Source organism: Alosa pseudoharengus, unplaced genomic scaffold, assembly GCF_046254945.1.
Source record: "Alosa pseudoharengus isolate Yale_2024_CS ecotype anadromous, Long Island Sound unplaced genomic scaffold, YU_APseudo_1.1 YU_APseudo_1.1_scf_17, whole genome shotgun sequence".
Classification (NCBI taxonomy): domain Eukaryota; kingdom Metazoa; phylum Chordata; class Actinopteri; order Clupeiformes; family Clupeidae; genus Alosa; species Alosa pseudoharengus.
Genome location: NW_027468640.1, coordinates 22381325 through 22407923, shown reverse-complemented (window position 1 = coordinate 22407923; position 26599 = coordinate 22381325). Strand labels below are relative to the sequence as shown.

Genomic DNA, 26599 nt, shown 5'->3' with positions numbered 1-26599 from the left:
GCGAAAGTTGCGTCGTACCATGGTTGTTTACCAATGACGAAGCGAAGCTAAGTTATGCAGAAAGGCATTAGGCATACTCACCAATCTGAAGTTGCACAATTTCAATCGCAATCCCGATATCTCAAATAAATCACAATTATATATTTTCGTGCAGCCCTAGTGTAGGCTAGTTCCAGATGATAAATGACCTTGACTAACTTTACAACCAATTTCTCTATTTTAGTTAGCAAATGAATAACAGACAATTTTTTATTTGAGATAATGATTTTTTGGGGGTTGCATTTTGGACCATTGCAATATAACTTCACCCCCCTAACCTCTTCATTCGCCTCAGAAATGAACTCAGCATCCCTGAAAACCTATGATTTGATAACAGAACCATCAAAATTGACCCATTAGGTGCCGAGATATGCTATTCTTATTTTTCGTATAATTCTTTTGGCAACCATTTTGGAAATATGCCAATAAACTTTGCCACTGCCTAAATGTAATGCCATCATCCAGAAATGTTGACTAGATGTCCTACAGTAAGAATACCAAAAATGCAAAAACCTCAATAACTTCAGCTGGTTTTCCTCCTGACTATAGTGTCAATGTTCACTTCCTGTGTTTACAGCTCTCATAAATGAGCCAACTTTCTAAACTCTAAAATCTACTAATATGGTCAGAATAAACTATGAACTATTTTGCCATAAAAGTTGAGGGACTGCTAGGACTTCCAGCCTGATTGACTAGGCTAGTTTGGAGATCTTATTGCCAAAGGGGACACAGGATTTAGAAGTACAGTGCAATGCAAATATCTGCACAAAGTCATAACCACATTTGTTGGCACCCTTACAGTTCAATCATTGGATTATAGTAATGTTCAAACGGTTTCACCCTTACAGTTCAGTCACGGGATTAGTTTCAAACTGTTTCACCTTAATTAGAATCACAGATGTATTTGTATGTTGCATTCATTCATTCAGCCTATTTCACACATGCAATTTTTTGCTATTTAAGTGTTGTTTTATGGTGCGTATTGCTTATTGAGAAGCTTATTAAGTTTCAAGTTGAAACATTTAATTGTTTCATTTTGTGACATATCTTTTTGATTCAGGATCTTTTACAATTTTAAAACCGTTCATTGTATGTTTTCGTTGAACGTTTATGGCAGACAAAAGATGTTTTATTTGAAATCATGTAGGACCATGTTGGAAATAGGTTTAACACATTATCCTTATATATCAATTTACTATTAACTCACTATTAATGTGGAGCACATTTAACAGAACCATTAACTGATTTATTGACATTTTTACAAAGTATGCCCAAGCACAACACCTGTGCATGTGCAAACTATCTCTTCAAAGATAGACAGCATGGCAACACAAATAAATACAACACAAACATGTTTGACAGTGAATGTAAAAACGTGAACTAAAATATGCAAACAGCACGATACCAGAGTTAAGTATCGTTATCGTACAAGACACATTTGTTTTGAAGCCCATTTCGGAAAGTCTATCTATCAACCTTAAATTCAATTAAGAAAAAAAAATGCTTAAAGAATGCCAATTTGGTCATTGTGCAATCCAAGATAATGGCTGATCTAAGAATCCCTTAACTGTGCTCTAATTTCCCACGGACCGATTTCGAGTCTTCAAAAAAAGTACTGCAAAGGATTGATTGCATGGCTTTTTTCCTTTTTCATAACTGCACACCGTTGACCAACAGTCATGACAAAAATCAGTTGATATTCCTATGAACTGAGGCTGAGCGAACCCACAGCCATTTTACATCTTAGTTAATTCATGAGCCCTGTCCTTACTCTATCATGGTCTTAAAGCCTGAAATAGTATTTTCATTTCCAAGTAACAGTACATTTATTTTTAACAACTTAACAAATGGCCTCACAGTGTTTTCAAATACCCCATTCCTATTCACAGTTAAAACCATTTCTTGAGCATTCAAGAGGTAAGGTGTTGTGAGAATGGGTGCTAAACAGGGGGTGAATATATAAGAATATATTGTTTAATTAAAAAAAAAAAACAATTATAAAGTGCTTTTCCCTCGTTGCGTTCAAATGAAATCATTCCAGGTCATCAAATGTGAGTGGGAGCGCCTTGGCTGGATCAATGGTGGCCAAGAGGGCTGGCACAGCAAAGCAGGACAGGAAACGAGCCTTCAGAGACACATAAGCTGGATTGGTGTCAAACTTCTTCTTTACTAATCTTCTCACAGCCACCAACTGCTCCTCAGACTTTTTATCACTAGCTGCCTCTCTGAGATTGACAGGTAGGACCTTTAGAGAATCTTTAAACAATGATGTCCTGGCCTTCATGAGACTCTGCAAAGTTTTGATGCTGCTTACAAAGGGTGGGATGTATGGCTGAGGGTGATCCAACTGAGAGATAGCCCCACTCCTCTCCTTCATCCAGCTTTGCACAGTGTTAACGTCCTCCATGAACATGAGGTTTGGATCGTAATAATTCCCAGAGTCTGGAGTTTGATTTCGATTGGGTGCAGGTAGCAATGTAACCAAATGCCGAGGCACCGTGACCACAGGGGTGATCGGCGGCGGGAGGCGTGCTGGACTTTGACCAGGTGCAGCCAACGGAGAGGCAAAGAGGGGGTTTGTTTTGAGCAGAGGGGGCCTCTGTGCTGCTGTTCCAGGAGCTGATGGTAATGCTCGCGATGTGGCAAGAGGTGAGGTGGTGAAGTACGTTATGGCTGGGGACGCTGTAGAGCATCTACCTTGGACGGTGGGCGAAGGAGTGGTCACTGGGGTGCCGGGCGTACTGGCCCTGACTAAGTTGGGCATGGTACCAGCTGGCATCATGACAGGGGTAGGGACAGGGACATTGGACAAACTGAAGACAATGGTACCTGGGGGGACACCAGGCATGTTTACAGGAATGTTTGCTTGGGTGATGCTACTTGTACATGTAGAAGGGCTGGATGAAGTGGAACCGGCTGCTGGTGAATGAGTCAGTACGCTGTTGCCAACCAGCTTACTTGAGTCTTGGGTGCTCACAGGCATTTGCACAGTTGGAGTAATAATCCAGGCGACCGGAGACGCTTGTTGGACGTAATTGTCCAGGCGTGGTCTCTTACGTTGGGGATGGTTTTTGGCATTGGAAGCTGCCTCTTCCATTAGCTCCTTGGCTTTAGTAGTAGGTTTCCTTGTGCGCTTAGATGGCCTGGTACCTTCAGGTTTGGAAACAGGTGTGCTAACAGGTTTGCTAGGTGTGGACTGAAGGGGCATTACAGGCATTAGAAAGATTTGAGGCATCTGGGGAAACCTTAGCTGAGATGGTGTTTGCTGTTTTTTACAGGGCTGTAACTGCTGAGCAATCAGAGGCTGTGCCACTTGGACCACTTGAGTCTGCAATGGCTGAGGATGCTGGATCTGCTGAGGTTGCTGTAGCTGGAACAACACCTGCTGATGCTGCTGGGGCTGCATGTGACTGACCTGCGAGGATACTGAAGCTTTTTCACTTTGCTGCTTCTGTTTGATCAGCATGCTAACCGTCGGCTGAGCTGCAGATGTAGACACTCCTATGAGGGGGAAAAAATATGGTGAATAAGCTTTGCTTACTTCTACACATTTACAAATGGACTATTTCATTGCAAAGTTCATGTAATCATTCTCCTTTGGACTAATTTCTTAGTGAGCTATTGTGCTTAATGTAGACCATACCTGGGCTAGGATGGGTTCCAGTAGGACCCTAAAGGAAAAAGACAAAACAAGCAGTTACCTCCACAATCACAATATTTAACACTGTATGTTAATGGTAATTTTACTTACTGGAGTCTTTCGAGCTGAAATCACCTTCTTGCAACCCGCTGCATCAATATGAAGAATCTGACGCATAACAATAAGAACTCATAAGATTATAAAAAAACACAAATCACCAAATCATATTATAAAACATTATCACCAACAACAACTTTAGGAGACATTAACTCACCTTCAAAAACAACCAGAAGACTGTAGTACTTGATAGCTCAACTTCAGCTGACCGCTTCCTCAGAACATCCGCTTGAAATAACAAAATATGGGAATACATAAAATTAAGCATATGGAAATTAAGCAGATGCCCTTACCTAAAAGGAACATAATGTAGTTCTTTACGGTTTCAAGCTCATTCTGATGCTACATTGATTTATTATACAGGGAATGACGTCTCTGATATTGCCAATGCACACCTAGGACACTTGATAATGCACTATGTAACATTGTTGATCAGGTAGGATCGGATCCCTTTTAGACATTTAATGCCTAACTGGGTACCGTCTTAGAGCTAAATGAAGTTCAACACTGACGCAAAAGGGGCATAGATATCAATTATTCCATTGTGTTCCTTGACCTTTAAAAATCAAATATGTTGAAAGTATATGACAAAATATCTGAGAAATTAAACCCACACCTTCCAGTTCTTGTCTCTCAGACAATGGCAGCGGTATGAGTAAACTGCCCATCCATGAGGCAATGGCTCCCTTGAGCTGCTGCTGACTGCAGAAGGATTTCGATTCACCTCGTCCCAGCAACGCCGGGACACGAGCAGCCTTTCTGGGACCCTTACTGGCGCCACTACCGGAGGCTCCACGGTTCACTAGTTTAGACATCTGCATGCTGCCAGCATTGCCTGTGTTTTGTCTCGATTTGTCCCTCTAGAAAGACAGAGGGAGCAGCTGGATTCTCACACAAGGCAACAGTAAGTGACATAAACCAATTAAAACTTGGTACAGAAAGACATCATTTGTACTTAAGGATGTAGGAGGATCAATGTAGTACAGCCAATGCAAGAACACATTAAACTGATCAGGTCCACAAATTCTACTTCCCTTAGTTTAATTATGTTTCAGTGAGAATGTGTTAATGTGTTATTCCAAACTTCCAAAAGCCCTACTTCCATAGATTTGAAATCTTATGAAAATAAACCACCAAAACACATGCACTACAAGTTTCCACATGAGCACTTACCTTTTTGAGAATGCTGGCTCCCACCATGCGAACAAAGTTTTTTACATCTAGTTGTGAAACTAGGATCATTTCTTCATCATAAGTCTTTAAATGAAATATGAAATAAGACATGTGAATAAGAAAACATCAAACTGACCCAAAAATGTATGGAAAATTCATGCTTTTTACAGAAATGAATTTGCAAAGACACTGCAAAGATCAATGATGTTTACTATACCCGTGTCTTTGGTGTCTGGTACAGCTGTGTTTTTACGCGGTTGACCGGTTCACCACTTCCGTCCAACACAGTGTAAAAAGCAGGCAATTGGAAGTCAGGTCTAACACTTTGGGTACTACACTGGACTGGATCCACAAGGTCAGGGGACTTTACCAAAATAAAACGTAACGTTCCTGTTGTCCGCGTGGTTTCGTCTGTCGGTGTAGGCATCCACTTAGACAAGGGAAGGTGGACATATTTAGGCTTTGGAGGAATTGGCTCTTCCTCCTCAGATTCAGAAGGAGCTTGCTTATCTTCTTTTCTTCTTAGCCTCTTTTTCTCCTCATCGCTTTCAATGTACGGGACCTCCTCTTCGTCTTCTTCATCTTCGCTTTCCTCGTCTTTCTTTTTCGCACTTCTCCGGAATTTCTTCCTCTTTTCCCTTGTCTGCTTAGTCAAAATTCTTTTGGAGTCAAGGAGATGGGAAATGGAAGAATTTGAAAAGCTCCTTCTTGCTATCTGCAATGTTTAAAATGGAGCAAATAAAGTGATATGCAATACACTACCCACAGCCTGCCTGCAGTCCAGACCGTTCACATTGGGTGCATCATTCAATGGAAAACACAATTAAGAAGACCCAAGACTGTTGAGTACTGTAGCTTAAATCCCTGTTCGGGCATTAATGGGACACAATTTAGCCATGTTGCAGCCATCAAATTCATAATGAACATATACTTTCAAGAAACTTTTTTTTCAGTTTCAAAAACTGATATGATGTCTACTATTATATATGACTACATGATTTTCAAATCATAGTATTCTATTTCTTTTTCTTCATTTTACACAGTGTCCCAACTTTTTTGAAAATGGGGTTGTACTGGTCTGTCATGGGAACCATACCAGTTGTTATGAAAAGATTAACAATGGGAATTGTACTCAAATATTATTACTACAAATATTTTGGGGGGAAATGGTGAATGGTGTTACTAAAATAACCTGTATGTGTGTGAGTGTGTGAGAGAGAGAATAAGGGAGATAGATAGACCAAACTTACCACGCGTTTGTTTATTTGTTTCCATTTTTGTAGGCACTGACTGTCAATGCGATTCGGAATCTCAGATGCAATCTTAGCCCATTTACCTATAGAGCAAAATAGACAGCAACAGCAAAAAAAAAAAACTTTATCAGTATTCCTCAGTATGTCTTTTCAGCTGTCAGTAATTTACAAGATGAAATGCATCTGCTATAAGTTCCAGCTCAAGTTGAAATATGAAACAAAAAAACATGAAGCATCCCTTTTCCTTTTACTTTACGTACACACCGCCGCTGACTTGAGCTGCAAAAGATACAGGAAGTCATTCATTTTCAATGGAAGCCAGCTTCTCTCAGCTGCAAGAAGCGGCAAATCCGTCGGCCTCACGTTTTGGGTGTCTTGAGCGACTTGAGCGTCAAGCAGAAAGTTGTAATTTGGTCAACTTTATGCTAATGAGCTATGACGCGGTTCAGCGGCAAACAACAAGCCACGTAGAATGCTACCACGTCAGAGCGGCCAAAGGGTCGAAAGCATCCCCATACTTTTTACCAAGCGTCCTTGACAGGGCGGCCAGAGCTTCTTTTGCAGCTCAAGTCGGCGGCGGTGTGTACGTACAGTTACTGACATCAAACTCACCAACTCCATATTTGTTTACTGCTCGTATCAGCATGTTCACTTCCTCTCTAGTCCAAGGGCCTTTCTTCACATCATCAGAGAGGCAGTCCAAATATCTGTCAAACCATAACCATGAGCTCATTAAAAATGTCAAACTGTCACTATGACAGTTTGCAGTATACAGTGATATGCTATGACGGAGCAAATGGTGCTGCACAAATTACATTATAAACCAATAGATGAACAGTGCAAAGTGATTAACCATTTGTATTTTAATTTGTATTACATATAGTAATTCTTATTCTTGGACTGTTAAATTCACATAAAAAAACAGAAATTAACCATTAAAATTGTTGATAATTCTATAAACCAATGCTAAAAATGATGAATAAAATAAATTAAAAATAAAAGACAAAACAAAGTTTAAACTGAAACCAATATTGAGAAGCATAACGAGCTGCCAGGGTTTGTAGATCACCACATCACTACATGTGAAACCCTTAATTATTAACAGAGGATTACCTGTCTCGAACTTGTGAATCCGTCCGGCCTGGTACATCAAATCTGATTCTCCACCAATTCGGGACACCATACTTCTCTACTGCTTTCAATAACAACTGCAACAGAAGCAGACACACATCAGTAAGAGCACAGATAATGTATATGTTGTACTGTAATGTTAAACATGTCACCAGCAGAGAGAAATAAATTTGTTTTGGAATGGAAAATTATACAATGATCTTACTAAAGCAGTTTCATTAATGTTGGCACTGCGTGTTGAAGAAGTCCCGCACCCTGTCCTTTACGCATGCAAATACTTTAATTCACACAACGTTTCGGTCACACAGAGTTAAACGCTGTGTGAAATAAAGTATTTGCATGCGTAAAGGACAGTGTGTGGGTCTTCTTCAACACGCATTACTGGTGACCTGAACTGAATAATGTTGGCACTAACACCCCCCCTCCCCCCACACACACACACACACACAACCAAAGTAATGCAAGTGGAAAAGTAAGAGTTTGTAGATAATGACTTTTTATCGCAACTAGCATCCAAAGTAAATATAAAATACCTCATCCTCATCTTTAGACCAAGGACCTTTTTTGATGGAAGGATCAAGAACTTGACCCCAACGATATACCACCTGGCTAGCATCCCTCCCATCCAGGAAATAGGATACTGCAAGAATGGGCAAAATAGACATGGAGTCAACAAACTACGAACTTCTACAATGATTTAAAACCTCAGAACCTCAACCTCAGTTGGGTGCTTTCCTGGAATCCACATCATGGAAGTATAATAATGGCTTATTTAGCCAGTATTTCTAAACATTTCTCATATAGATTAAAGTCAAAACTTACTCTGTGTGTGTGGAATGAAGTTTCCAATACGATATTTCTGCACCAAATGTCTGAGATGATCGTCCTCCTCTTTAGTCCATTCTCTTTTCTTAAAGTCTTTGTAGATATAGCGTTGGTGTGTCTGAAAGCACATGAAGGCTGTTCTGTTGGTCTAAAAAAAGGAAAAAAACCAAGTTAGTCAAGTGATCAAACTTCTACAGCTTAATGTGATAAATATCAAGTCAGAGCAATTCCACACTAAAGTTGAACACGCATCAAGCAAACTTCAAACAACTAGGTCCAAGCCTGACTGATTGTTGAGTGTCCTTGTGTCCTGTGTTGGGCCAAAAATGTTACACTGGAACACTTCGCAAAGATTACTGTCAACGGGCAACTAGCACATACATTTTGTGCCTGTGGGGAATATCTGATAATAACACTCGGACTTAGCAGCCAATCGGTGAAAACCTTTTTTATGGACAGCTCTGACACGTTGAATCCACCGCAAACCTGTCGACGGACGTACACACTGTACCAGTTCTGCTCACAGAAGCTTTTTGGCCCAATATCATCAGACGTTCGACTGTCAGCTTGGTGTGTGCAGAGCTTAGCAGTAGATGCTTCTGTAAGTATTTTTGTTAAAAAGTGAAATAAGGATGTTTGCCTGGTCTGCCCAGACATGCCATACCCCCATTTGTTCTGCAATCTCCTCCCAGTTGTGACCTTGGTTCTCCTCGACAATGGATTTGAGTTTCTCAATCTCATCTGGCTTCCATGAGGACTTGTTTACAGAGGGGTGCAAATAGTTCTGCCAGAACTGTTTCAAGTCCTCAGCCTTTCGCTTGCCTTCAAACTACATGGGGATGGATGGACAACAGGGTTCATCAACAGTTATTCAACAAACAAAGTATAAGTATAAGTATAAGTATATATACTCTTTTGATCCCTTGAGGGAAATTTGGTCTCTGCATTTATCCCAATCCGTGAATTAGTGAAACACACACAGCACACAGTGAGGTGAAGCACACACTAATCTCGGCGCAGTAAGCTGCCTGCATCAACAGCGGTGCTCGGGGAGCAGTGAGGGGTTAGGTGCCTTGCTTAAGGGCACTTCAGCCGTGCCTACTGGTCGGGGTTCGAACCGGCAACACTTCGGTTACAGGTCCGAAGTGCTAACCAGTAGGACACGGCTGCCCACAAACAAATAAATATGCTTATGATATACATATCGCAATATAATTATCACAATAATTATCAGTTAACTACTCAACTCCACCATTCTATTAAAATATCTTCCATTTCTTAATGACTTACATCGATATTTGATATTTTCTCCCAGTCATGGTCATCATTACGTTCTCCCATCAGGTCATTTTCACTTAATGCTCTTTTTTAAAGGAAAAAAAAAACAAGAAAAATCAACAACCACACAGATCCTCTCCACATAGTGTGTGTGTGTGTGTGTGTGTGTGTGTGTGTGTGTGTGTGTAGGGGGGGGGGGGGGGTGCAGGGACATGAAAACATGGCAGCAATGAACAACACAGCTAAGAATGAACAAATGACACCAGACAACATACGAAAACATGTACAACACAGAAAGTCGAACACGGTATGTGTTTCCAAATTGGTTCCAAAATGCTATATCGACCATTTTAATGAATTTTCATAATAGTTATTTTATATTGTTTTCAAAGTAATCGTAGTAGAACTGTAATTGGGTATTGTTATTTGATTTATTCAATCAAAACAACACAACTGCAATCTGATTAATATTACCTGAAATACACAATTAAATAGCCTGATGAGACAAAATCAAAGAAACAAATACCTTATTTTTGCAATTCCCATATCTAGGTCTTGAATTTGCTTTTGTAGCATTTCCTTCTCCGTTCCTTCAACTTTCGAGGCTTTGTCTCTTAAGTACTCCATTCTTTGAAACAATGTTATGGAAATAAACATAAATTAATGAATAAATCAATGTATTGAATGTACTGTATGCATATAATAAAAATAAGAGATAGTTCACGGTGATCTTTAACGCACTTGGACAGTTTGGGCTGAATCAGACGCTTCATCGTGTCTTGGACGACTGCACTGATTAATAAAGACTTCTGCCATCCCTCCCCTGAGCAAGAGTATAAATACATCAGATCAGAGCACAGTACTGAATCTATAGACATCAGCTCTAGGATGATCGTATATCGACAACTTACATCGTTTGATAGATTTCTCATCACAAGGCTTTGTTCCTGAAATCATTTTCTCTTTAGCTTCAGGATTTGCAGGAGGTCCCTGTGGAAATAAGGATGTTATGTGTGTGTGTGTGTGTGTGTGTGTGTGTGTGATCTAAGTTGCTTATATTTTCAAAACTGGCAATATGACAAAATCAAATGTTTATCATATACAGATTTTTTACAGATAGTTGATGAAACAACCATAGTAGGACGACGGTTGAGCCTGGAGGCAGGCTTCGCAACAATGGAATCAACTGTAAACAAGGTAACTGTCCATGCTATCACTGTTATAGGGCCAACAGAAGTTGTACAACAAGCTGAACTAGTGGGCTTCTTTTTAAACGGAACCGCGTGTTTCCTTATGGGCAGCTGTGGCCCACTGGTTAGCACTCTGGACTTGTAACCGGAGGGTTGCCGGTTCGAGCCCCGACCAGTGGGCCGCGGCTGAAGTGCCCTTGAGCAAGGCACCTAACCCCTCACTGCTCCCCGAGCGCCGCCGTTGAAGCAGGCAGCTCACTGCGCCGGGATTAGTGTGTGCTTCACCTCACTGTGTGTTCACTGTCTGCTGTTTGTGTTTCACTAGTTCACCGATTGGGTTAAAATGCAGAGACCAAATTTCCCTCACGGGATCAAAAAAGTATATATACTTATACTTAGCGTGCTATAAAGGCATGGCTTTACAGTGGCAACCGGGTGATAAGCGGGATAACGGCCTTCGAGGTGTGTCCAGTTATACGGAATTAATGGACTCGGTCGGAGGCAACTGCAACTTCGCTGCGTGTCGGGGAGTTCTTTGCCCCTAGCCCTCGTCCATTAAAGGATAATTCCGGTATTTAGCACTTTGAGTCCCTTTTCTGGTTTGTTTTGGATGAACTAGAGTGGTGGACACCGAAATTTTGACGATTGGTCCTGTCTCGACTTTTCTGACTTGTTTTGAATCGCCTTTACTGCTTCAGAGTGGCTGCCTACAGGCTGGCACAAACATGTCCTTAAAACAACCCTTAACGTTCGTTTTCAAAACTGCAACTCACAGAGTGGTTAGTGGTGTTCGTTGATGTTCCAAAACAAGTAGCATAGCGAAGTTTCTGTCGTGTTTTATTTGCCATTTTGTAAAATCCCATTGATTTCTGTCCCTTAGCTGTTGTAGAATCAGCGTAACCTACGGCCTCTAGGGGCTTATTGAATCAGCGTAACCTACGGACTCGAGTGGCTTATTGCTTTTCTAAAACTGTTGCTATAAATACCTGGCAAAGTTTCATAAAGTAAAGGCAAAGCAACGAGAAATGTAACGATTTATTCATAGATAATCATTCTTCTGCAAAGAAATATATTTCCTCTATCTGAATGGTTGCCAAGCAACGTTAAGAGACGCAGCTACTTAAACTTTTGTATCAAGTTATGGTAGCACAGTAATATAGAACGGAATGCAGGCAAGGTGTATGTTTGTGCTGGATTTTACAACGGCACCGAACGCGATTCAGCCAATCATAATCAAGGACCGGAACGATTAGAAACAAAAACAATGCTTGAACATTCTATTTTGTTCCCAATCTACTTCCGCTTCATTAAGATAACATACGGAATGTTACAACGGAAGCCTTGTGGGAACAACTGCTGATAATGGAACTCTCATAGTATATATATCTATGGTAACTCTCTTGAAACGGTCAATAGTCCTTCAGCTACAGTAACACTTTTATCAAAAGCAACTTTCAAAAAATAGATCGGTGCATCCCTATGAAAGAGGTAATAATACTGGCTCATCAGGCCAACCCTTACCAGACCAGTGACCTTGTCCTTGAAGTAGGGTTTCATAAAGTTTCCAATAAATAAATTATTTGATGGCACCCGTGGATTTGAAGCAGCAGAGCCATGCACATGACCCTCAAGCTCTCTCTGTGGAAACAAATTACACACATATTACGCACATATTATGCACATATTACAGGTCAAAGAATTTCAAAATGGCATTTACATTATTTTCTGACTATCAATATTTGGCAAGACTTTGGAAGGCCTCTTGCTCCCATAACATCAACACTGACAACACATAAAAGTAAGTTACAGAGAAGAAAAGGCTGATTTCAATCACTTTGAGAGGACAATTTTCTCAAATGTAAGAACATATTAATACCAGTGCCTTACATTAGGGTTTATTAATATGCAGCCCTCATGCCTATAATCTGTAAACATTTTACAAAATGGGAAGGAAATGGTCACTTCCCCCCCAAAAATCTCAAAAGCATTTCTTCACCTGTTGTTGTTTGTTATCCTGCAGAAGTTTTTCAAGTTCTGACAACTTCTCTTTCACCACTTCTTGATATACCAGGTTCATTTCCAAGCAGGTTTCTGTATTCAAAGGTAGTTCAAAATCCTCGTCATCGCTGTCTTCTTCACTCTTTCATAATAAAAGGAAAAGATGTGTCAATATGTGTGGACAAAAACTCAGTGGTAAATGTTTATCTTGTGTGGCTTCAGAATTTCATTGTAATTTAGTATTTATTAAATATTCAACATCATATACATATTTCACATTTGTTCATCAACTTTGTTGGGTCTGGCCAACTAACAGAGTGGAAACAGAGTGACATCCTTGTAAAACGCTTAGAGGTTGAAGTTTTAATTCCCTTTGCACCCACCCCACTTCATGACATCCCCCACCACATAAAGAATCTAATTCTGTAGGAAATACAGACTGGATGTTATATGTTATTGGGCCCCTACTTGAAATTGTGGAAATGTGTGCACATGGAGTCACAACAAGCTGTGTACAACAAGGAGTTATACAATTTTTCTGTGAAAGTTAAAAATGAGGAGAAAATAAGAGCAAAGCTGACATACAGCACATACTTACCATTGCCATTTCAGAGCTGCCCCCATCATCTGTGGATTCATAAAGAGAAGTCAATGACATATAATGGGACCAAACTGAACAATCAGATGTACAGTTGGTTGCAAAACTTTGCATCAATCTACTTTAAAATGACAAGAGGTGTGAAACAAAAACAGTTATCAACAAACATGATTATATCTACTGCAGGATACTTAATGGCAGTTTTTTACTAATGTTGCCTCATCATTAAAGTCACAAAAATGGCTGAAGAGTGCATCTTATGAAGTGATTGTGAATTGTTTTAAAAATTAAAACAACGCAACAGTTTGAATCTCAATGTTCTGTAATACGTTGTGTGTCTTCCCTTTGCCTAAAGCTCCTCCAATCTCCTTGAATTTCCCCTTGGGGATCGATCGATCAAGTCTCTCTCTCTCTCTCTCTCTCTCTCTCTCTCTCTCTCTAAAATACAACTTTAGCATACTGTCAAATGGCTGTCAAAATTAACACTTAATCTGTATAGTATAATTAATGGTCAATATCACTTAATTTAACAATCATCATAAATATGAAGAGATACAATACCACTTAGATGATCAGCACCCAGGCCAAGCTTCTCTTCCAGTTGTTTTATCTCTAACTGAATCTTTAAATGCTTTGCATCAAGGCTGCTTACATTCTGAAAAGGAGACAGCATCAAATAAATGCAAATAAATAAATAAACATTACATTACTATTAAAAAAACAACAGTAGAATCTGAAATCAGAATCTGAAATCATAATAGACTTATAATGATTACATAATTAATAGCAGGCCTTCACAATAGCCAGAAACATTTACAAACTATGATAAACAGGGGTTGGACGCTAAATGACAATTTTCTCATTCAATATTGAGCTGGTTCTCCCTTTGACATCAATAACTGCTTCAAAACTTCAATGAATACAGTAACACAAGTTTTAGACAGTTGCTGGGAAATTTTAATTAATACCTTAAGCAGAACCTGTTCCAGCTCTTTCAAAGAAAATTACCTGGGGATGACCTTACTTGCTGATCCAAAACACACCAGAAATGTTCAGATCTGGTGATTTTGGGGGCCAATCCAACAGTCTCACACCACTGCTGTGTTCTTTGAGCCAGTCTTTAGCTATTCTATCAGTTGGTGTTTCCATTATTTTGTCCAACCGCTAAAATGAATTAGTAAAACACTTACATCCAACGTGTCATCACCATCTTCTGAGTCGCCATCTGCCAAATACAAAAAAAGACAACAAAATGTTTAGTACTTGTACTGTACTTTAATTGCCACACAACAATGTTGGTGGTATTTTTTGTGGTGGGGGGGGGGGGGTATGGGCAACAATAGCGGGAGGGGATAAAATAAAATAAATAAATAAGTAGAGTTGCAAATCTTCAGGAGTTCAGGAGTCTAATTGCTGAAGGGTAGAAGCTGTTGTTGAAGCGCATCGTTCCAGTCTTCAGAGATCTATAGCGTCTTCCAGAGGGCAGAAGTTGGAAGAGATCATGGCTCGGATGTGAGGTGTCCCTGATGATCTTGGTTGCTCGGTTCAGCATACAGGGAGTGGACTGATGGAAGGTCACAACCAGTGATGTTGGAGGCTTTGGTGACAACTCTCTCTTAATTCCCTCTTGGTGCGACTGTCAGAGCTCCCATACCAGATGGTGATTGAAGATGAGATAATGCTTTCAATGATGGCTTTGTAGAAGAGCACCAAAAGGGTATGCAAGAAACCAAAGGGTCACCTAGATTTCATTCGCAGACATCAGTATGGAAAACTTTTGAAACTCACCTAAGGAGCTGCATGATGACACGTCTGAATTGCCATCTGCGTCAAAATATTTTTCAAGTGCTAAAATTTGTTGTTGAACCTTCTCCCTCTGTGTAATCAAGTCTACTGATTCAGGAACATTTTCCATAGCATCTGTAATATGAAAATAATACCATATCAACATAATCAAGAATTTTAGAATCTACCACTAGCTTTAATCAACTTGACTTTCACAAACTGAAAAGTAAAAAAAGAAGGTTAGGCTTGATCAACCTTGGGGACATATTGCTTTTGTAAAAACAAACTCAGTTCTTGACCAAAAGAAAAACATATTTGTGTATAACAGTGCCACTTAGTGGTCTAATGATGCCATTTTTTTTTTAGTTTCATCTATATTGTATTTAAAGACATGGTGATGATTGGTAATGTGTATGTAAAACCTGCACTGAAACAGAATTTTTTTTTTAGGGGAGTGAGTGTAACGGTAGTTGAAATAGGTTATCATAAATCCTAATTGTAAATAGGTAGGTTATGCAGTGTCATAAACAAATGCAGGCTACACACAGAAATGTTCATGAAAAACGGCAAAAGAGGGCGGGCATATTTAAAAGCCTTGAAGTTGCTACCATACGCATGAAACTCGCCGTGACGTTAGGCTAACTTACATCTCTACTCACCATTCTGATGGAAGTTACTAGGACAGCTGTTAAGCACCTCTTCCTCATTCCTCGAGTCATCCCTTAGCGCCATCATATCGTTTGGCTCCATGTTAACAACGCACTGCTGCTGCAAGGAACGAGAAGGCACGCGTTGTAAGCTTTTACCAACATTACAAGCAACAACCAACATTCAACCATCACACAATGACCACCACACACACCACTAGGTTGATGTTAACTTAACATTTTCCACAAGGCTAAGCTTGTGGTCTTGTAAACCAATTCCATATAAACTCAGTTGTCTGGAGTTAAACTGTTGAAATAATCCATTCTCAATTTCACTGTTATGCTACATATGTTGCAGATGTTAAACGTCACGTTTACGTTACCTTAGGTTGCAAGTTAGCTGACTTTAAATTAGCTTCCTATGAGGACATTTCAGTGGTCAGACTTGCATGCAGAAACTAGAAATACATTTACGCCACCCATAACTCGGTCAATAACATTACCAGTACAGTGTGAAGTTCTAGCCGAAAATGATGGAGCGGGATAGCTAGCCGAAGTCAGTGTAGCCAAAACTTCTTCTTCTTGACCTCTTTACTGGCGGGTTACTACGCCTGTAAAGCTCATACCGCCACCTAATGGAACAGAGAAAAAAGACCCCCCACTTACTTCTCCAAACAGTGATCACATTCAAACCTCTCTAAACACTACCTACCTTTAACCATATTGCATGTTGCTTTCACAGACAATATAAAAATGCGTTTCTACAATGCTCACATTTTCTTTACAGTCTGGCTGCACCAAAAATCTTTCTTGTCTTATTCCCCAATGCTTAGGCCTGCCCTACACACACAGGCATATGCCAGAATAGAAAACGTTTAAAATTATGTTTGAAAGCCTACTTTTCCAATAGCTTAAAATCCAAATGGCTACGTCATTACTTCATTACTAATATATATGTTTAATATAGAGATAGAGATAGATTTATTTTCAATGTGGAGATATATTGAAACAGCAAACAGAAAAATAAAATAATGTGTGAACACAGGGGAATGTTGTACCAGGAAAAAAAGGAAAGGTATGAAGGATCGAGTATGTGGTGCTGTGGAAAGAGGACCACAAACGTCTTCTAAATTCCTGCCCCCCAGCGATTGGTGAAATTATGAAAACATGGGAAAGATGAACTCGACATAAAAACGTCGTGACTGTGACTATATCCTATTAATTCTCTTGCGCGCTGAATTACGCGCAGGTATAGGTGTCACCGTGCCAACACGACGTCATCAAGCTACAGAAGCAATACCTGACTGAATCAAACGTTGCACATTGCTTCTAAGTTAAATTGAAAAAGTGAACACTAAATTTGTATTTTATTAGAGCCTGTCTATAATGTTCCGGCCCGCCATGCAGATCAATGCAACATGACGGTGTCCATTTTAAGTTGCTATGGGCAACACCTGGTGGCATGTGGAGAACAGAGGACTGAATTTGTTGTAATATGAGTTTGTTTGTAATATGAGTATATACCCAGATAGCAGGTAACTGTGAAAAAGATCTGTCTGTGATCTACTTGAGATCAGATTTCGTCAGCTGGTAAATGTGTTCTGGGCTACTAGAAGCGTTTCAATTTCGGCGCACCCGTGAAAACGGGGTCCATAACTTGCGCATTTCATCTAACACTATCTTCTTAATTTTAGGCCACCTGGTAGTGGTGACTAAATAGACTAATCATTAGCTACCATACAGGAACTCATGGGTTGAGGATCATTTTGAAGAACAAAACATAGGCTATTCATAAAGGAATGTTTGTCTCCAGACTTGTTAAAGCAACCCGTATAGCCTAACAATTACTGCCTGGAAAATTCTACTCTCTGGAGTTCTCCGTTTCCACTTGTGGATAAGCCCGGTCAACCGGTAAGATGAGTGCCTATTTTATTTCATATGTACAGTAGGTTAAATTAAAGCCAAATAGAATACCGTTGTGTTACACGATTTATTAGTTAGCCTATAATGGCACGTTGAGGGATTGTTCGGGTGGTTTATTGTTAGATTGATGTGGATTTCTGGGTTGTTTGTATTTAGGATCCTTGATTTTACATTTGACAACCTGACTGCTGCCTACTAGGCCAACTTCAGTGACAGCATTTCTTGCTTTCATAGGCACTAAGGTATAGCCTGGAATCTGAGTATGACGCGTCAGGCTAGTGCTAAGGCACACCAAAGGTCAAACCAAAACGCAACGATGATTTAAGCTGCTTACTGATTATGAAGGATGTCACACACTGTATAGGCTATAACTTATAACGGGTATTCACTCTAGTGCCCATATTGCATTCTATGCTCATCATGAGCTGAGACATATGTCCACATGGTGTCAGTTGAGCTGCCTCAACATTATGCCAACAAATTCCAACAAACACCAGCTGTTGGGTCAGTGTGCAGCATCAGTTTTTTGGATGTAGTTCAAGTTTGACATGTCTAAATGCCATTTATTTTTTATCAATGTAATATTTTTTATCAACATTACAAACTCCACTTTATGACTATATCATTGATGCATTTATAGCCCTCAATCCTATTTCCTGAACCTGTATGAAAATGTATTGGGTTACTCAAAATTCCATGGCACACCTCACTTTGCCTCACAGTACACTGGTTGAGAATCAATTAATGGACTAGACTACCTGTCTCTTAGAAGCCTCCTGACTCTAGTGTTAGGCACCTGTGGCAGCATGCCATTTCAAACCCTATCTGCAATCTGCAACCAGGTGATGGAGCGTATTGGTGCACTACACCTTGGGCCAATTATGTTTGTGGATCCTGGATGAAGATGCAAGTGTGTTCACTAAATTTATATTTGGAAATTGTTGGAGTCCCCTTTAACATTGTTTATTCGTGTTCTATGTGGGCGGTATCATTGTCATGTCTTTGTTTGTAAATACAACATGTTTGTCTGTGTGTTTGGTATGTTTCTGCTTTTACAGTACTGCTTTTACAGTATTTATTTACTCATTTTTACTGTGTGAAGCACTTTGATCTTAAATGTGCTATACAAATTAAACTTACTTACTTACTTACTTACTTACTTACTTACAGGAATGGCACCATCCTTCCTTGTAACTGGACTTGCACTTATACTTTTCCTCCCGACTGCCCAGTTACTGTCAGCTGAGCTGAAGTTTGCCGACCAGACCCACTTCAGAGTGCATGAAACCAGTCAAACTGTTGTGCGCCTTGTAGTGGAAAGGGTGGGAGACCCTGTGAATGTCACTGCACTTGTTCTGGTAAGATTGGTTATCTTTCCTGATTGAGTGATTGCTTATTTTCATTTTATTTCCAAGTTGGCTTAAATATTATGATTACAGAAGTTACTTGCAATGACACCTCTCAGCCTCCGTACTGAAGCCACTGATCGACTATGGTATTTTCTCACCCGAATTTACACATTTTACAATGAATGTTGTAGAGACTGAAAAACATCCAAAGAACAGCAGTTATTTGGGTGAAAATCCCATGTTAATGTCTTTGGGACTATTCTCACAAGAAAGGGTCACAGCGGTGCTGTTATTTTTATATGTCCTCTATTTTCAATGTGACAACGTAGCATTTTTGGAGGTCTTTATAAATAAGTCGTTTTGGATATTCGCTCCAACTCCCTAACTTTGAAACCTTAACATACAGCATCCACTTGCATACAGCATGATTCAGTAGTGTCTTGTTTGCGGTTGCAGCAAGAGGGTGAGGATACAGGGGACTTTGAGGCCACTACTGCTGCAGTTTTTCTTCTTACAACTGAGAAAAGAAAGACAATCTTCATTGCTGTCCGGGATGATGACTTACCTGAAGCTGATGAAACATTTGTCTTTAGCCTTAAAATGCAGGTAATCATGGGTTTTATGTGAAGTAATGTACACTCCTGTCTGCTGAACTTAATACATTACTGTTTCATAGATATACCCAAATACATGTACTGTATCCTGATAAAGTTGTTGTCGTAGGGATACAGCAATACATTAGGACCACTCACAGATGAAGCAAATGTGACAGACTAGCTGGTAGCAGTGGGGGTTTGTCATGGACTTGGTTATATTTGAAGTTAAATCAATTGTTTGTTTTTGTTGTTAGCATGTTTCATGTAGAAGAAGCGAGGTGACAACATCTGACTGACTTCGACAAAGGCTAGATCTCTATGGCCATACATTTCCTCTTATTGTAATGTATTTTGAGTTAGTGGACAAAGTCCCCATGTTGTACCATAATTCATTCATACCTTATTCCTCTTGTATTATACCTCGGCTTCTTTATTGTTGTCCCTGAGGTAAAACAACTCTCATCTCCTTATCTATGGTACAACGCTGTAGGAGAATGACAGAACAAAGATAAACACAGTGCACATTTTCAAACATTTTTTTACATTTGGCAGCCATTTTTATGTTGCTGTGCACTTTGAATGTAGTGTGTGGATTTCTGAGCGTATTTCTGACTCTAGGCCTCATCTAATGGTGTTACCGTGGGAACTCCTAACCAGGCTACAATCACCATTCTTTCTAATGACAATGCCTTTGGAATCATCTCCTTCAACTCAGTAAGTGTTTCCATAGTGTTTTCACTTATGCCACCAGGAATGGGCCATGACAGTGCAGTCTGCGATTCGGTTTGTGTAAGGTTGTTGATATTTGAGATCTACAGCCAAATTACACTGTTCCCAGATGTTTTTCCCTGTTGAAAATGAGGCTGAGGTGGTAACATCTGCGCACAGCAGTGATGAGTGGGTCCGTTCACGAGTGACCCGAGGTCGCCCAATGCATTCATTCAATGACTTTGATAATAGCACTTCCTGATAGTTGTGCTTCCTTTCCACAGACCTCTCTGGTGACTGTGAGTGAACTGCAAGGCAGAAACCAGAATGTCCTTTTATCTCTGATCCGTGAGAAGGGAACCTATGGGACTGTTACTGTGATCTTTGAGGTGAGAGATTGTTGACATGTGTAGTTCTTTATTTCTTTTAAACATAGGCCATTTTGATTAAACAATGTCCATGTTGCGGCAACACCAGAACTTTCACCCTTTAATGTTATCAGATAACTGGTGGCCCATACCCTGCAATTGAAGACCTGAGTCCAGACAGAGGCAACATCACATTCCTTCCTGGACAGGCTAAAGTGGTATTCAGTATTATAATACAAGATGACAAGGTAATGTTGAATGTTAATCTTTTTAGTGATGGTTAGCATATGGTTGACTAACAACACATCTATTCTCAATTGTATTATTGGTCTATAAGTGAGATATCCAAGTGGAGCTGCCAATTGGTAAATTAAACTTAAGTTGGTACATTAATCTTTTATCAAATCCAAGTACAATGAACACATTTTTTGTCAGTGATGGCTTCATCTGCAGTTATTCTATTTAAGAAAATGCACGTTCTAAGTCTGTCTAAACTGGATTGTATCAGTATGTACCAGTTTCAAGTATAACATGCAATATTTTGACCGGTTAGATTGTTACAGTATATGCTGACTGTCTGGTCTCCATTTATGCTAAATTAGAATCAGTTGTTTCAATTGTTGACTGATTATATATAAAACTCTGGCAGATCCCAGAAGATGATGAAAGGTTCACGGTGCAGCTGACAGAAGCACAAGGTGGCGCACTCTTAAACCCTAACCGCAGCAGCATCGACATCCTTATATCCCGTAACGATGCACCAATCCGTATGTCTCAGCCTTACCTGGCTGTACCAGAAACTGACGCTATCATCAACCTCACCATCACCCGCGGACTCGCTGAAGATGACCAACCCATCGGCTCTGATGAACATGAGGTCTCCATTGCGTACATGGTTGTCAGTGGCAACAGTTCTACCAATATGGCCACTGCTGATGTGGATTTTGAGGATCTCCAGTTAGAGAAAGTAGTGGTTTTCCCTGCCGGAGTCAACAAAGTCCAGTTGCGTTTCAGGATCGTTAATGACAACTTGCCAGAAATTGCGGAGTCCTTCCGAGTGGTCCTCTTGGAGAACTCGCTGCTGGGGGATGCTGTGCTGGTTGCACCAAGCTCTGCCCAGATAATCATTGAACCCAATGATAAGCCCCATGGGGTTCTGTCAGTCAGCACCCTGGCAACAAATGGTCCAATTATTGTCAATGAGGACATCACCATGAAGTAAGTGATCCAACCAATGATTATGTTAATACATGTGCTGTATGTTGATATCAAAAATGTTTTCAATTTGAATCTGCAGAAGGTTTTGATTTTTGTTGTTATTTTTTTTTTACAGATTTGAAGAGATTATTGTTGTGAGAAATGGTGGTACACATGGCCATATCACAGTGAACTTTACCGTGACCAGGAATGTGAGTGATGAGTCATCTGTGACAGATGATCTGAGTCCTGCCTTTGGGGTTTTGCATTTTGCAGCTGGCCAGAAGACGTCGGTCATTTCCTTCAATATTAATCAGGACATTCTCCCAGAAGAAGCTGAGGTCTTTCTCCTCAGGCTGTTGCCTAAATCAGTACAAGGTGGAGCAGAGGTGGATGAACCAATGGAGGTTGGTCTTTTGTCATTTCAATGTAGTCTTTCATTGTCAGTGTCTGTTTCTAGTACAGTGAATAGCCATGCTATATGGTTGGAAGTTTTAGAAATGTGCTTACTAGCGTTTGCTACTTGGTTTAGCCTCTGCTACAGCTGAGCAAGCACGCTTTATATTTTGTCTGTGGTCTAGTTATGATCATTATCCATAAAATACTAGTCCAGAGAGCCAGCAGGACATAACTGAACATGTCATTTATTTTCTTTTTTACATGTTCTTGACCTATTATCCTCATTCTCTTAATGATATTCTTTTTCCTCCCTTGCACTTACCATGTTTATTCTTCCCCTTCAGATTATCTTCTATCTGCAGGACAGTGACGACGTATACGGTCGCTTCATGTTCCATCCCAATAAGAGCCAGCAGATTCAGAGTGAGCCCAGTGGACGCTTCCTGTCCCTCAGTTTCTTGCGTCAGGGAGGCTCAGTGGGGAGAGTCCAGCTGACCCTCAGTGTTCTCTACCAACCTAATCGGCCCATCGACTCCGCCCTGGACGGGGTGCTGAATGGCAGCAGTGTCTCCAGGGTGCTGTTTGAGCCAGGGCAGCATTTGGCTAAAGTAATATTGCCTATACGGAATGATGCCTTCTTGCAAAATGGTGCCCACTTTCTCATTGAGGTAGGTTTTCAAAAATAACTTTAACCCAGTGATGGTTATGAACCGAATAACTTTAACCGAATGATAGTTACAAAATGAGGCAATAAAGAAATGAAGTTAAAATCCAGAATAGTTTTAAAAAATGTTTGACCTAGTTCTACTATTCCATATAAGTAATTGTTAGACAAGCAGTTGATCATATTGTGATAAAGGGATTTTAATTTGAAGTTAAATCTTACAAATGACATTTTTGCTTTTCCATTTATTCTCAGATGATTTCTGTGCAACTGGACAACATAAGACCCCCTGTGCCATCGATTAGCCCTCGTTTTGCTGGTGCTGTCAATATAAGCCTCATAGTCACTCCAGAAATCGCTAATGGAGAGATTGGGTTTACCAGTAACCTGACGGTGGTGTTACTGGAACCAGAAGACACCAACAGCAGTTTGGTAAAATATAACCTTTAGAATCTTTATCTGCAGGATCAATCAAACTATCAAAAAATGCTTGTCTTTTCTTTCAGTGGAGGCGGGGCTTCCCATGTAGTATTAGAGCAGTCTTTTCTGATAGGTAAGAGCTGTTCCTTCTCTAACAGAGAAAGATAAGTTTGTATAGGGCAGATGATGGTGAGCAGCAGGCTGTTAACGTAGCAAAGGTGTTTTGAGGTACAGTAGATGATAAAATCAAGATCAAGATGATAAACGTAGAAAGTGAGTATGAGTGTGTTTCTCTGCTGAGCCCTCTTCAACTAACCCAATTTTAGAGATTCTGCTTGCGACCGACTCAGACTGTTCCACGTCATATGTGACTTCTTCTAGCTTGAAATCACATGCTAACTCTGCTTCTGTGAAAAGAGGAGGAGGTCATGTCACTCTCCACTTATATAGCCACTGACGTATCTAGTGACGTGGACATTTTGCTGTATCCCATATACCTTAGCAAAAGGTCACGTCAAATGTTCTTCTTCAGAAAACTAAGCTTACCTCCTTAACCAGTATGTTTCTGTAAAATGATGACTTTTAAAAACAGACTGCCAATTTTTCAAAAACTTAACACAACCATTTAAAAAATATTGTGAAGTGATACTGTAACAACTAGATTCATTTAAAATATGTTTTTTGTATTACCATAAATTAAATAAATCTTTAACCATGATAAAGGCATAATTTTATTGGCAGAGCATGAGTGTGTGATTTCTGTTTTGCCCTCCAGGTGACCCTTTCACTTCGTCGGGATGGAACAGAAGGGCTGGCTGAGGTGTTCTGGAATCTGCACCCAACTGGAGAAAATTATATAGATTTGACCCCTGATGACATTTCACCCTTCAGTGGTTCAGTCATATTCCAGGCAGGGCAGAGTGATGCAGAAATAAATATCACTGTTCTGGCTGACGACATCCCTGAGATTAATGAAACTGCTCTTCTCACTCTAGACAGGTACAGTATGCTTGGTAACACGTTACTTTAGGTTTCTTAATAAGAGTGACATGACACTGTCATAACCCTAACACTAACCCTTACCCTAAACCTAACTTGTCATGACAACCACCGAATGACACTTGACAGAAGTGAGTGACAGAAGCGATGACTTTTTATGACTTTATATGACTTATAATATTTACAACATGTTCATGACAGTGTCATGTCACTCTTATCTAGATACCTTCAAGTAAAGTGTAACCTTATGCGTAATACCATGAGCTTTAATGTTCACAGACTAATTATATTTTAGCAGTATTAGTTAGCAGTATTTTTTCGGTAGTATGGTTGGAGTAGGTTTTTGTGAGTGAAAAATAAATGTGTCTTACAAATCATCCATATCTGTCCATGTTAGTTTTGACCATGATACTTAAAGCCATTCCCCTCTTGCTTGTTTTCAGGGTAGTGACTGCACGGTTTGTTGTGTACTTTGGGTAAGTTGAGAGAAAAAACACATCATGGTTGATTATCTCAACCCAAAACCATGAACCATGTGTACACCCCCTACTCATATTCACCTCTGAATCTCATGTCCATGAGGTTTTGGAAACTGAGTATAGGCCAGGGAGTTTCCTCCTCTTCTGACACATGAGCACAATACAAGTGATGTGAGTCAGTGAAATTGGCCAATGAAACCATAAAAAAATTGTACACAGTTGTGTGTTCACATCGTGAAACATTTCTCCATTTCTCACTTTGTGCATTGCCTTGAATTCTTCTAAACGTTGAGTATTCTCAATTCATAATCAAACCTGAAAAATGTTATGAAATGTAAGAATTTATGTTTGTGTGTATGTTTATTCCACAGGGCAAATACAAAGAACCAAATTCTAAAGCCTGGCTTTACCACTCGTGAGATTGTCATATTGGAGAATGATGATCCTGGAGGAGTCTTTGAGTTTTCAGCAAGTTCCAGAGGACCATGGACTATCAATGTAAGATCCAGCTGTCTGGTACTTTGCCTAAAATGTAAACGTCCACAATTACAAAATTGAAACATGATATTTAGTTTTATAGAACTTACACAACACTGAGTGATTGGACTGTTGTGGGACTATTGCAAACAACACATTTGAATTTACAGGCTATTTGTAACATCATCCCTGGCAATAGGACACAGACCTAGTGCTAATATTGTAGGCTTCTGATGTTAAAAAGTGATGACACCAAATTATTCTGCAGTTAATCTCACAATGTTCACAATGGAGCAGGAAGAAAATAAAACAACATTCTCTACCTGAAGTAGCATAATTCACACATGAAGGTCAGCTGACAGAGGCATTTGACATCACAACAGGAGTTAGACAAGGCTGTTTACTTTCTCCATTACTATTCCACTTAGTGGTAAACCAGTGGACCCTGTTTACACAACTGGACGACCTAGACTTTGCAGTTGATATCACATTACTGTCCCAAAACCAGCAACAAATGTAAGAGAAATTGAGAGAGGTAGAAGAGAAGGCAGCTGAGACAGGTCTCCACATTAGCACACAGAAGACCGAAGTGCTCAAGTCCAATACAAAGATGCTGGCCACCTTGATGGTTAACCACCAACCACTAGAGGAAGTCAACTCCTTCATTTACCTGGGAAGTGAGGTTGTGAATGATGGCGAATCAGAAAGGGATGTAAAGAGGAGAATAGCAAGGCAAGAGCTGCATTTGGCATGATGGGGGCCATATGGAAAGCACGTAACAAGTACACCATAACATTCTGCTCACCATTTTCTCACTGCTAGGAGGGTGAAACAGTAGAGCTAACTGTGGTACGTTCACATGGAGAACTACTGAGACAGCTTATTCGCTTTACATTGGCACCCTTGGGAACTGAAGAATTCTATGGTGCCACAGGTATCCTAGAGTTCCAGCCAGGGGAGAGAGAAGTGATGGTAGCACTGGTGGCCAAGGAAGATGGCGTGCCTGAGGTTTGTCCTTACAACACGTCAGAGGAAAAACTATGAATGTATTTATTTCGTTATTTCAAATATTTTCCACTTCAGAAATAGCATGCTGTTTCTTCTAGATTAGCATGTGTAGAATTAAAATATGAACATAAATAGCTGATTGCTTACAGCTACTGTTACAGTTTATTGCTTATAATCTATAAGAAATGAGCTTCTTCTGATCAATTTCTCTAACTTCTCCCTTTATACTGCCCTACAAAGGAAAAATACTGTAACATCATGTTTGGTCAAAAATGAGTTAATGCCATTTTTGCGGTATTTACTAAAAAATAAAGGGCTATGACAACCATAACTTCCAA

The 26599-nt window shown here is 39.9% G+C and overlaps 2 protein-coding genes across 6 annotated transcripts in view; one reads left to right on the top strand and one right to left on the bottom strand.

Annotated features, from left to right (window-relative positions):
- Nucleotides 1–1259: 1259 nt before the first annotated feature.
- Nucleotides 1260–16256, bottom strand: snapc4 (small nuclear RNA activating complex, polypeptide 4). 5 transcript variants are annotated; one of them, XM_076288946.1, is made up of 25 exons: nt 16178–16256; nt 15687–15792; nt 15031–15162; nt 14433–14467; nt 13804–13897; nt 13243–13271; nt 12643–12786; nt 12168–12284; nt 10368–10446; nt 10198–10279; nt 9983–10084; nt 9469–9541; nt 8843–9007; nt 8176–8326; nt 7887–7993; nt 7336–7430; nt 6835–6929; nt 6220–6305; nt 5187–5684; nt 4970–5053; nt 4413–4656; nt 3954–4024; nt 3791–3847; nt 3683–3710; nt 1260–3540 (listed from the first exon to the last, which is right to left on the bottom strand). In XM_076288946.1, exons 2-25 carry the CDS (start codon nt 15775–15777, stop codon nt 2072–2074), a joined length of 4128 nt encoding a protein of 1375 aa, XP_076145061.1. In that variant the 5' UTR covers nt 15778–15792; nt 16178–16256; the 3' UTR covers nt 1260–2071. The 5 variants fall into 5 exon arrangements, with proteins under 5 accessions (XP_076145061.1, XP_076145060.1, XP_076145062.1 ...); XM_076288945.1 differs by having other exon boundaries at nt 15687–15795; nt 16178–16255; XM_076288947.1 differs by having other exon boundaries at nt 15675–15795; nt 16058–16235.
- A 2513-nt stretch (nt 16257–18769) lies between these two features.
- Nucleotides 18770–26599, top strand: part of adgrv1 (adhesion G protein-coupled receptor V1) — a 50503-nt gene continuing 42673 nt past the window's right edge. The window contains exons 1-12 of the mRNA XM_076288359.1: nt 18770–18955; nt 19403–19552; nt 20161–20256; nt 20535–20639; nt 20753–20866; nt 21268–21836; nt 21952–22222; nt 22559–22882; nt 23134–23310; nt 24074–24297; nt 25148–25274; nt 26076–26261. Of these exons, the coding sequence (XP_076144474.1) occupies nt 18770–18955; nt 19403–19552; nt 20161–20256; nt 20535–20639; nt 20753–20866; nt 21268–21836; nt 21952–22222; nt 22559–22882; nt 23134–23310; nt 24074–24297; nt 25148–25274; nt 26076–26261 (2529 nt within the window). The remainder of the gene's footprint in view (nt 18956–19402; nt 19553–20160; nt 20257–20534; nt 20640–20752; nt 20867–21267; nt 21837–21951; nt 22223–22558; nt 22883–23133; nt 23311–24073; nt 24298–25147; nt 25275–26075; nt 26262–26599) is intronic.

Coding starts and splice junctions, on each gene's coding strand:
- snapc4 (XM_076288946.1), bottom strand. CDS start 15,777: ATGGAGCCAAACGATATGATGGCGCTAAGGGATGACTCGAGGAATGAG. Junction 10,447..12,167: donor AGGACAAGGTCACTGGTCTG/GTAAGGGTTGGC, acceptor TTATTTCCACAG/GGACCTCCTGCAAATCCTGA. Junction 3,848..3,953: donor TCTTCTGGTTGTTTTTGAAG/GTGAGTTAATGT, acceptor GTTATGCGTCAG/ATTCTTCATATTGATGCAGC.